We start from the raw sequence: 12,311 nt of genomic DNA, 5'->3' as shown, positions 1-12,311 counted from the left end.
CAACTATAATACTTATCCTTTACAGATATAGATACACACACACACACACACACACACACACACACACACACACACATTTATAAATAGATAGATGTATGTTTTAAAAATGATTGCATTGCCTACTTGGAACTGTAGAAAAAGATGGCAGAACAGAGCCTATGCATCTCACTGAATCATTTCCTTCCTGAGAAGAATGCCTAAGCTTTACATATTTAAGTGGACATGGAATAGAGCATAGCATCATTTATACTTTTTTCAGTGTGTTCACATAAAAATATAAGAGCCTATTGTCATTTTGACAAGTGTTTGGCATAAACAAAATTTCAGTGTAATGAGAGCAAGAGTAGGAACTAAATAAGTTTCCGAGGAAAGATTCCCTAGGGAAAAATTTAAAAACAATTCAGTAGGAGAACATTAGCCATAACTGATTGTAGCTGCCAGTGGCCACTGGTTACTGGGTTCCTGAAAAGAAAGCTGGGGATGGATGGGAAGGATGACAAAAGAAATAAGGAGCCAAGACAAAGTTCTCTGATCAAGGCTCAATATTTACTTTTGAGTCTGAACTTAAAGAGCAGAGAAACCCATTTCCCATTAGGCCAGGATCTCATTGCTTTGTCAGGATCTTGTGGCTTTGTCAGGTCCTCATCAGGACAATAAGCTCAGGCTGCTTAGCAGGTAATGGCTTCTTGGAGGAAGCTGCAGATGTAGCAGACAATAGACTTTACCTTGTTTGGAAGACTCCACCGTAGGTGGGCTAACCCTGCTGTGGCAAAAAAACCAAGGTCTGAATCAGCCCACTCAAGGTTGAGGGGAGGGCACAGTTCCTCCCTTTTTTTTAATTAAAAATTAGCTGGACTGGGGCATTAGATTTACTTATGCTTCGTGGTCCTGCCTGGGAATTATGGTGGCTGTTGGCCTTGCCTGGCTTAGGACTGAATCTGTTATACTCTCTCTTTCCCATCCTGGAGGTCAGATGCAACATGTTTGTGTTTATTTGCACAAACACAGCCTTTTAGTGTTTATTATGAACAAACATGGCCGCTTGGCACATGCCTCTGTCTTAGGTTGATAAGAGTCATAGAATCTTCAGTGGCCTGTCTTTGGCTGCCAGCCCTCATAGCACACTTTTTTCCTATTCAGACCAAAGCCACAATATGCACTCAATGCATCTCTTCATATTGATGAATTACTGCCATATCTGAGCTTTGCTGAAGGTGAGACTGTATGTAGATAACCAATCTGCTTGAAATACAAAGTCAAAAGTTAAAAGCAACAGGATTAAGGTTGTCTGTGGGGATGTCCCAGGTATGCAAATTAACAATGATCAGACCCAAGGCCTGGCCTCCCACTGTGGGGAAGGTGGCTTTGAGAATCAACAAAAAAAAACCCATTACTTCTCAGGTAATATTGGTAAGAGCCAGGCATGCTAGCTAATAAAAATTTTTAGCTATCTTCATAATTGGAATCTCCAATATTTGATTTATTTCTAGACCAGTCCATGATTGAGTCAAAATAACTGATCACATTAAAGGAAAGAGAAGAGTCATTATAAGTCCTCCTTTTGATTACTTTTTCCAAGTAAGTTTCCACAATCTCTATGTCCTCTGTCCCACAAGGTCTAAAAGCTAGAAGCAAGGCAGCTTGTCTAATCTGGGACATAGGCAAGCAAAGGTGGGTCAAGAACATACACCCAATACACCTTTCCTGTCACCATTGTCAGGTTACTCAGCAAGCTCACAGGTCAGCATTATCCTTTTGTGTCAGCAACTGATCAAAGAAGAAATAGTTGAGAAGAATTTGGCTAGAAAGGAAAGTATAAAGCTTGTGTTACTAGTGAGACACTCAAGTGAATATGTTTAACAAATATGGTGAAAAATCTAGGTACAATATTGAAAATATTGTCAAGAGAGAAATCTTTAGCCATATAGTAAAGAAACTGAGGCTCTATTTGAGTATATTTTTAACCCAAAAAGTGATGAACTATGGGTAACAATTTTCAGTATTTTTTAGGCCATAGACAATAACAAAAATCAATTGTAACAGCATTTTTAAATAATTTTACAAAAATATTGCATATAAATTGCATTTAATGCTGAAATTTCATAGGCCTCTTTTATCTAAGCTACAGCACGGTGTGTGTCTCCTCTCTGCAAATTTGATGGTTAGCTTGACACTAACTTTTTGTGGCATTTTTCCTTGTTATGACACTGAGTGGTATATTAAAAGTTAATTAAATAAATTGAAGATGAGAACATGGAAAGGGACTAATTTTATTTTTAGATTATTAACTTCCTCTACCATTTGAAGTCAATTCTGAGACTGGTGGATTAAAATTGGAGAAGAAAACCATGTGAGGCAAAGAATTTTAATAATCCTTCCTCCAAGTCTATAGCACTTGGAAAATAGACAACTTAAAATTTTGGGGTTGGGGCAAATCTTAGCATCTTACAGGTAGTTTCCCAGTCTTTAACAAAGGACACCACAGTAAAATAGACTCTCATAGCATTCTGCTTAGCTGAATGGCTGACTAGTCAAGAGCAGATACTGAGTTAATTTTCTTCCTCTGATGGGGGAGTTACAAGAACATTTCCCAGTTGTGACATTTAGAGCATGTCCTACTTCAACCTAATTTTTTTTTACACACATTAATCTCAGTTGCTAAGATGCATTCTTATACACAGCTCTGCTAATCACATGGCCTAATTTATGTCTGTGGTCAATTTCATAGCTAGAGGAATATAGAAGATGACGTTAATGTGTTTAAAGGTGCTACTATATAATTATGAAAGAATGAATTTTATCTTGGCCGTGATTCCAAATTGTCAAAATATGGATTTAAAAGAAAAAAAAAAATCAACACTTTCATATTTGAATATTTAAGAATGTTAAAAGCCCAGTTAAAGTTCCATGCAGCACAATTTAGGTCTTTATATCGATAAGCTTGTATTTGTCATAATCACCACTTATATCCTCCTTACCAGTTATTTTGTTGGTTAAAGATCCTTTTATTCATTAAATAAATAATATGTGTGAAAGAATGGGCAACATGCAAAGGTCACACCAACATGTGCCTTATTCTCTCCTGAACTGAGTAGATAATTCATAATGGGTTTGCATTATCCTTTCAATTAGCTTTAATAAATATATCATCTTCATCATTTTAGTTCATGGTAAGCTGTCAAGTTAACAAAAGTGTTGACATACACCGCTCATTTGAAATGATGTACATTTATCTTCTAAAATAAGTGAATTAAACGTACAAACTTGGACAATAGGCTTTAAGTATATGCGGCATCCTTTTATACACTTGCTCATCACAGCAATTTACACAGTCATTATGTGCTTTCCACCCCTGCTGGGAGAACTAGAGAGTAGATACTGAAACCATCAACTGAGTGCCCTTACAAACAATAAGTGTGATCTACACAGATAATTATATCAAATAAAAATCATAGAAAACATGAATAATCACATAGCCTTGCCGTTAAGCACATGACACTGAGCCTATGACAGCTATCTTTCCTGTCATAGGCTGAGTGTCATATGCTTACAGACAAGGCTATGTGATAGCGATGTTCAGAGATAGCATATTTAGACATAAAAAGGAAAATGTCAGTTACAACGGGAACTCAAGCATCCTTGCTACATAGTTACCAGAGCACACTGTTTTTAATTATTCCCATTAGTTCTGTCCCCAACCCCTCTGAGGCCAGCCCACCTGCACTGGTGGAAAGCCTTCGGTGAGACAATGGTCCCAAGGCAATCTTGCAAATACAAAAGCAAAACAATATATTACTCTTTAAAGGCTTTTGTCATTCGTGAGCATGAATAATAAACTGAATTGCAAATCACAGAGTCATATTTCCATACGTTTTCAAAAATGACAAGCTGGACAAGAAATCGGTCATTTGGTGCGACAGATTCTCTCTCTTTTTTGTTTTTCTAGAGAGGTTTAAGAGCAGTGCAGATACAGTTCGTTAGTATCTTTTCTTCTTTTTACACTTGCGGCACTTTTGGCTATCTTCGTTTCTTCTCTTGTCTTCTGAGCTACTGTCGCTGTCGCTGTCTGGCCTTTGCCTCTTCCGTTTATTCCTAGGATACAGGTCAGGGTCGCTTGGTGGCTGATGAGTCCACTCATAGGAGCTGGGTCCAGCTTCTGGGCCTGAGGCGTGATTTAAGGAGCCTGACCCAGGCGCACTGTTGGGAAGTGGGGCCGGCATCTCACAGAAAGGCAGCTGCAGCACTGGACTGTGTGTGTACCAAGGCTGTGAAGAGAAGACACTTGTGAACACACACTCACCATGCTGAAGCACCTCACATGCACTTTCAGGCAGCCATGGCTGAGCTGGTCTGGGTGTAACACAGCGAGTGGGCTGTACAGGGTTAGGGTCATCTCTTCGTCTGGTTAGCAGGAAGCACAAAGATTAAAGATGCCATGTACTTTACTACTGCATTGATTCACAATGTCCAGTAGCCATATTATGCAATATGTCGCAGAGGATGGCCCAGTTGGACATCAATGGGATGAGAGGCCCTTGGTCCTGTGAAGGCTCTATGCCCCAGTATAGGGGAATGATGGGGCCAGGAAGCGGGAATGGGTGGGTTAGTGAGCAGGGGAAGAGGGGAGGGGCTAGGGGGTTTTCGGAGGGGAAACTAGGAAAGGGAATAAGATTTGAAATGTAAATAAAGAAAATATCTATAAGTAAAAAAAGAAGAAAAAAGAAATATTATGCAAAACATAGTTTGTAGACACACTATAAAAGGAAAATAAACACAAAATAGTGTACTTATTTATCTCAATACACACACACACACACAAAACATCTATTCTCATTTAGAACCCATGACCAATATAAATCATTAAGGAGGACCCCCTGCCCCCAGAGCTGGAATATGAACCCCAGGACCTTGCTTTTGATCGGCAGGCACTCTACAGCTGAAGTGCATCTACAGATATTTTGTTTTTATTTTTAGGCTGAGTCTCTTCAAATACTCCCAGTTTCAAAAAAATCATTTAAAAATTATGTAAATCTACATTAAATCAAAAAATTGAAATTATTTGATTTAATTTAGATGTACATAAAATTTTATAACGGGAAAAAGTCTCCTACCATGTTCCATTTGCTTCAGACATACATAAAACCTTCCCAATGTGTGATCCAAGAACGGATTTTAAATGTTAATGAAAATTAGAACTTCATAGGTGCAGATGAAGCTGAGAACTCCCAAGGTGGGAAAAGACACAGCTGTCACTTTTCAGCTGGAGAGTTGCTTCCTGTGCTTTACCAAGTTAATTGAAATTCTGGCTATTCTAACCAGAGGACATAGGGGCCACGGGACAGTCTTCCAGTGCAAGCTTGGCTTCTGGGCTGTAGCTGCTTCTGGAGAGGCTCTATTGTGTCAGGGAAGAACTCCTTACTGGTACACATCTAGCTATAAAAAATAAATAAGAAATGGTCTCACAATTGTCACTAACAAACTTACACTCTTGGCTTTGCTGAGCGGGACCGCAGGACTTACATTGTTTTACTAATAAGACAGAGTTGTGAGGAAATCGTCTAAAAAATCAAATACCAGGATTAAGAATTTTAGGCTCCAGAGGAACTGTGGGGAGCTTAAAAATGAGCTACAAAAATACATGTGATAGACAGGCCCATAGACGAATGTTGTAAACTGAGTGAAAACTGACATGCCTCAGAGCATCTTTGGAAATGGTCGCTTTGATGAGAATTCAGCACTCAGATTTACCCGGTTCCTTTCTTCATTGCTGTCTCCTGCCCTTTACCATTGAGCACAGATGACTCCCTGAAATCGTGTGTGACCCTGTCTGAACATGTGCCAGGGCATATGCTGTACGGATGCCAGGTCAGATAATTTTCTTCTTTCAACACTGAATGGTTAAGAATGGTGTTTTTCTTCTTACTCTTTTGTAAGCTATATACTGAATCAAAAGCATTTCACACTCACCAATTTTTGAAAGAAAAAATACTCTTGAGGTAAGGCCGCACTCGTAATTGGGAAAAACGGCACGGGGAAGGAAGGTCTGCTGGCCATTTCATCGTTCCTTCGCAGAAGAAGAGAAAGAAGTACAGCTTAAAATGGCGAGGTACAAGTGTCACTTTCTCCTTAGAAAAATTAAGGACAGCTTTACATATGGAAGTGGAAGACAAGACTTCCCTGGGAACCTTTAAGATGAACTACTTAGAACACCCGTGAATAGTCAATTATTTCTAGGACAATGTGATGATATAGTATCACATTAATTATTTAATTATGCAGTATTGACATCACAACACCAATATGTCAGATCATGTTGGATTTGAGGAAAGAAAGACTCAGATACAAACACAGCCCAGCAAGTGACTTGTGACCACCAAGAGAACACCAGTTTTCTGTAGACAGCAAAAGAGGATAGCGTTTTTTGTCCCTTTAGTTTTAGAGATATCTTTATAGCTTAATTAAAACATTATGTGCTTACACTGTTGCTTTCATATACTTGTTGATGTGTAACAAATTAAGATAATGAAAGTCTATTTTATTAAGAAAACAAACATGCATTTGGTTACCTGAAGCTGTGTGAGTTCATCTTAGCACAGCTCTCAAAACCTTGATTGGCTGGTTCAGAAGAGCGAGAACTCCCTTTAATGAGACAGAATGAAAGAAAATAAAATTGAAAAAAAATGTTTTATGACATAATTACTTGGGAGTTTGAAAATTATAGTATTAAGTCATAAAGTCATCCAAAACCCCAAATTTGGTGGTTTGGTCTATAGTGGAGCATTTGAGAGACTGAGGCAAAGGGATCCAGAGTTTCAAGTTAACCTGGGGCACACAGTGAGATGCTATTTCATAAAAACCAAACCAAGACAAATGTAAAAATCTTACTCTTTCAGGACATAATTATTGACTCAACATTCTGTACTAGTGCAAAAAATTTGTATCTAGATTGATATTTACATATTTCATACATGACTATAAATGACTAGATAAAAGTTGAACTTCCAAAAGTTATGGACAGATATGAACATTGTGCAGGCATTGGACTAAGATATACAATGTTGTTTTCTTCCATATTGCTGTAAACTAAAAATGTCATATCATTGTTGTCATTTGCTCCTAGAATATAAGATACGAGTTCCCTAAACATCACAGACAAGAGCCAATTCGACTTTACACGAAATGCGTCAGAATATAACACACCCAAACCTATTCTATGAATTGACAGAGAGGTTCGGCAAAGAGAAAGGCAGACACTTTCCTTTTGCAAGAAGACATGGTTTTTGTTATTGTTGACTTTAGAAAGGCACGCCCCACCGATGCTGCTGCTGCTGCTGCTAAGTCAGCACCATCCTAGGATGCCTGAGAGGTACTTATTAGATGACCTCTATCGGTCTGCTAAGCCTGCAACCATTCTCTGAGCTTCTTGTTACAAATGATGGTTCATAATGTGTGTGCCGTATGTCATTCGGGGGCCCTAGCAATGTGCATAAGATGGTTTCCCACGAAGGGCTAATTGGGAAGGACTTTCCTGCAGATGATAGGTACTTGAGCAGTGTCAACAAAGTAAAACAGCGTGGCTACATAAAGTCTAGAGCTACTTGTTTATAATTTATGTAAATTTTCAAGTTGCTAGCAACTTTTTTTTTTTGGTACTTCACAGTTGATTCTGAAAAAAAAAGAATTTTAAAAGTTTTAATACAGAAGAGATGTGTTTGGCTTGGTAATACGGTAGGCACTGTCAATTAATAATACATTAAACATTAGGTATATACTCTGAAAAAAGGAATAACCTTGAGAATAAAGGCACATTGTATTGTCCTATAGCAACCTGTGGTTGGTAAACACTTTAGGGTTTGCATATCAGGTATCTTGCATATGTGATATTTACATTATGATTCATAAAAGTAGCAAGATTACAGTTATGAAGTACCAACAAAAACCATTTTATGATGGGTTCTTCAGAACACGAAGAACCGTATTGAAGCGTTTCATCATTAGAGAGGTTGAGAACCACTATCCTCTACTTACTTAGAAAACAAAACTCACAAGCCCCCAGAGAACAGGATCAGCAAACGACTCTCCGAGGATCACTTGGTGAGAGAACTTACCAAACCGATACTGCACATTAATTGGTCTCCCATACAAACGAATTCCATTCAGCAGAGCTATGGCATAGGATACGGACTCGGGATGCTTGAAGCAGACGAAGCCAAAGGACTTCGGCTTTCCGTCTCTGTCTTTGCAAAGAGTCACTTTGGTTAGCGGCCCAGCCTGTAAGAAACTTGAATTATTTTCTTATAATTCCAAGGATTTTGTTTTTACACTAAAACAAATCAAAGATTCAAGCTTGACTAAAATAAAGAACAGTTACAAATAGCTCCACAAATAATGATCTTCTTAGAAAAAATTTCTAGCTTATCAAAGACAGTTATAGGAAAGGAACTTATAGATTATACTACCAATATTAAAAGAAAAGACTGTCCTTATTTTAGGCTTTACACATCTATTTAGAGAGTATTTGAATCTTACATTAAAATACTGCCACCTCCCCACAAATATTAGCAGTATTTAACTGAGAAACACTTTGGAATGTGAAAAAAAAAATCATGTGCTTGAGTTATGGCCAAAAAGGTGGTGACATGATATCATGGGCTCACCTCTGTTAAGAAACTGCAAGAGGCTCTCTGAAAAACTAAATTAACAGTGATGACAGAGGCCCTTCTTACTGTCCTACAGGATGTCAGAAACAAAACACTTCAGCTCTCTCAGCGACAATTTTCTTTGGTTCATGGCCACTGAGCTTCAAGTGGGTCAAAGGGCTGCCAGGTAGGTGTGAGGGATTGAGTTTGAATCCTCAGAATGTCAATTGGTAGAAGCCAGAGGACCAGCTAGCCTGGGGTATACAACAGCAGCAGCAGCAGCAGCAGCAGCAGCAGCAGCAGCAGCAGCAGCAGCAGCAGCAGCAGCAGCAGCAATAGCAGCAGCAATAGCAGCAATAGCAGCAGCAGCAGCTGCAGCCGCAGTCACAACAACAACAACAACAACAACAACAACTGTTTCAAACAAAGGGAGAAGTCTCTGAGCCCCATAAGCATGTGCCAGAACTCACACATGCACATTCATGCAACATGAATGCATGTACACGCATACAGGTATGCACACCTGCACGAATGCCTGTGTATACTACACAGTGTTTATAACAGAAACTGAACCTAATATGTATTTTGGTCCATTAACACGGCTTCATATATATGCCGAAAGGAAATTTATTTTAATATGTTCAAGATCTGGTAGAGTGTGTAAACTATTCAGAAAAATAAACAAATAAAAAAAAGTAACAACTAGAAATATTATTCCATGGTCAATTATTCAAGCAGAATGAAGTACAGCAAATTGTACATATTCAGAATGTGTAGCAATAATAACTTGTAATAGGTAATAAAAAGCAAAGAAATAAAGCCAAATATTAGAGAACACTGTTAACCACACCCAAGGCAAGATTTCTATCAATGACTTTTTTTTGAGTGCTTGGAGGCTGTGCTCAGGGAAACCAGAGGTGACTCTAGCCGTAAGCTAGGATTGTTATTTTTCATGGTGGAGTTGCCTAAATACTTGTTTTTCATCCATACAATGGTTCTGGAGCTAGCATGCCAGTCTCTCTTCTCTGAATGCTTTGCTCATGGTCCCTCTGAATAGGATGACATTAGCAAAATGACTTCCCCATTGCTCCTCTTCTATGAAGACAGCCTCCTAGGTGTGTCCTGGAGCTTCACACGCAAGACATTCGAAACCACAACCACCATCTTCCCTTCCCATGTCTCCAGTCTAATACTTCTTGGTTAAAAGAACAAAAATATAAAAATATATATTTGAATATAAAAAGAATATTCAGAAAATTGAAATAAATTATAACATTACTATAGTAATAAAAGTAAAAGGATTTATTCTACTTTCTAGGTTTCTTTCTCCTATTAACATTAAGTTAGCAGTAGGATATACTGACAAGATTTACTTACATACATATGCCAAAATTCTTATTTCCTGGGTTCTGGAGACTGAGCCTAGAATGTTATGAATGCAAAGCTCATACTGACCACGGAGCAATGCTCCCAGTTTTGCCATATCATTTTCTAAAGTAAAATTCAACGGCCTTTTCTGATATCAACAAAGTGATATTATATCACTTAAGCTTCTTTAAAAGTCAGAATGAGACATTTTCAGGGCAGCTGTCAAGTCGTTTGGGGGTTTTGCTCTTGAATATGTTAAGTCTTTCAAATGATAATCTATGTTAGCAAATTCTCTCTGGGTAAAAGGAAAACACAGGCTTGCTGCTTGACCTGTTCAATGAAGCTTAAATTTTAATTAAGTGGGAAAAGGAAATCATGAAAAGAAATAAAGGAATACTGTATATTGCCTTCTATGTGCACTGATTTGGACCTAGTACTTTCTGACTAGAGAGCTGAGGTTTTAGGGCATTTGTGATCCCACAAACCACCTTTCCTCCCCACCTCCCTTCCCCTGGAGGTTCAGAAGCAATGCTTTCTGGAGAGGCTGAAATTATTCCCCGTCTGAATAGTGAATTTCAAATCATATTGGGTCACAAAACAGATAATGGTGTTTTCAGAGGGGATACTGTAAAGTGGCAATGGACAAGATAAAGATTTTATTTTTTCTTGTTAGGAATCAACCCTTTAGCATCTATGCATGGCAAAGAGATTCTTTCCTTAAATTTAGAGATAAGTAAGTCCTTTAAAAATTAGAAAGAAAAAAAAATCACAACTGGTACCCACACTTCACTCTAGAAATGAATCTCTGTTATTGTGTCCCTGAGAATTTTCCCTTATTTCGAAAGCAGAAGTCACTCTTGCCTTGTTTTATTTTAGTAGCAAAAGTTCGTATTATTAGTAATAATAGCAGTCCTATTAGCAGCAGCAACCAACAGCGCTGGCTGGAGGTGGTTTGCAAAGCGAAGTTTATTTCTGGCAATCACATTACATTTCAGAGACGACTAATTACTCCCATTTTATATTTAGGTTCGAGACTCAGATATTGGCCTCACTGCAGACCTCCGTGTTCTCACTTTCAACAGTTTTTTTTTTTTCCCTTCCATATTATTTACCTGTTTCCTATGCAGATTAGCATAATCCCAGAGAAACAGTTTTGATTTCCTCCTTTAGTGTCCCTAATCACCACTCTCGATTTGCTCTATAATTCTGAGTCATTAACCAATTAGATGAGGGACTGAAGACACCCGTCTCTGGCAAGTGAGACCCAGACTTTCCAGTTCTCAGAAAAGTCCTGAAGGTCCGAATATGAAATACAGTGTCATGACTAGGGAATCCATTAGTTAGTCATGATGAACGGACTGCCTAGCATTTCAGAAATCACTTGTATGATTCTACAACAAAAAATGCTCTCCCCATCCAAAGGCTTGGGAGAAAGGGTGACAGCCGGGGAAAGGTTTTCAAGAGAAGTATCCTTCTCGCAGGTGCCATTTTCCAGGTTGGACAGAAGGGTGCTTACTATTCCGTGAGGACAGTGACGGGGTTGTTTCGTGTTCCCGTAGCACATCCGGGGCCGGGAGAAGCTCCGGGAGCCCTCGCCTGGGGCTGCCAGGCTGGGGGGTGGGGGTGGGAGGTCGTTGCCCACCCGGGGCTGCAGAGAAAGGGGAGTACGAGCCGCTCATCCCCGGCTGCACACTTGCGTGCCTAAACGAGGGAAGGGAGAACCGAGCTCCGGTGGGGCGGGGTCCCGGGGCTCCGCAGCCGCCGCCCGGCCTTCCCCGCGGACGGTACCTGAAGGAACAGCTCGTAAAGAATCTCTTCCCGCACTCGGGCCTCTAAATTGCCCACAAACACCGTCCTGTCAGCCTCCTCCTGAGCCGGGAACATCCCTGCGGTCCGCAGCCAGGGATGGAGGAGGTGCCGAGGCCCCGCCCCCTCGCTCCGCTTTACTGCGCGGCCCCGCCTGGGCTGCCGAGCCCGAGGCGGGCGCGCGCCAGGGGCGGGGCGTGAAACCACGCCCACAGCCCAGCGGGACCCGCCCACCACCTCGCAGCCCCGCCCTCCCTGGCTAGAGAGACTGACTGACCTGAGGGCTTCAGTGGTCCACTTGGGACAGTGCCTCTGCCTCTTTCTGAACAAGATGAATGGGTGGTTGTAGTTTGCTTTTTTTTTTTTTTTTAAAGCAACGATTGAAATACAATAACTAGGAAGCTGATATTCAGATTGACTAATTTCAGAATCGATGTGCCTACGGGGGATACAAAAAGTTAATTTGTTTCCAAAGAGTTAAATTAATAGATCAGTAAC

General features: G+C 39.9%; 1 protein-coding gene across 1 annotated transcript; it reads right to left on the bottom strand.

The window, feature by feature from the left end:
- Positions 1-2,902: 2,902 nt before the first annotated feature.
- Positions 2,903-11,918, bottom strand: Rbm11 (RNA binding motif protein 11). The gene is made up of 5 exons (XM_029544757.1): positions 11,796-11,918; positions 8,109-8,271; positions 6,567-6,639; positions 5,968-6,064; positions 2,903-4,265 (listed from the first exon to the last, which is right to left on the bottom strand). The coding sequence occupies exons 1-5, from the start codon at positions 11,889-11,891 to the stop codon at positions 3,978-3,980; spliced, it is 717 nt and encodes a 238-aa protein (XP_029400617.1). The 5' UTR covers positions 11,892-11,918; the 3' UTR covers positions 2,903-3,977.
- Positions 11,919-12,311: the final 393 nt, after the last annotated feature.

Source organism: Mus pahari, chromosome 12 (assembly GCF_900095145.1).
Source record: "Mus pahari chromosome 12, PAHARI_EIJ_v1.1, whole genome shotgun sequence".
In the NCBI taxonomy this organism is placed as follows: domain Eukaryota; kingdom Metazoa; phylum Chordata; class Mammalia; order Rodentia; family Muridae; genus Mus; species Mus pahari.
This window is presented reverse-complemented; position numbering and strand designations above follow the sequence as displayed.

Coding starts and splice junctions, on each gene's coding strand:
- Rbm11 (XM_029544757.1), bottom strand. CDS start 11,891: ATGTTCCCGGCTCAGGAGGAGGCTGACAGGACGGTGTTTGTGGGCAAT. Junction 8,272..11,795: donor TTTACGAGCTGTTCCTTCAG/GTACCGTCCGCG, acceptor AGTTTCTTACAG/GCTGGGCCGCTAACCAAAGT. Junction 4,266..5,967: donor ATTTTTTCTTTCAAAAATTG/GTGAGTGTGAAA, acceptor TTCTCTTCACAG/CCTTGGTACACACACAGTCC.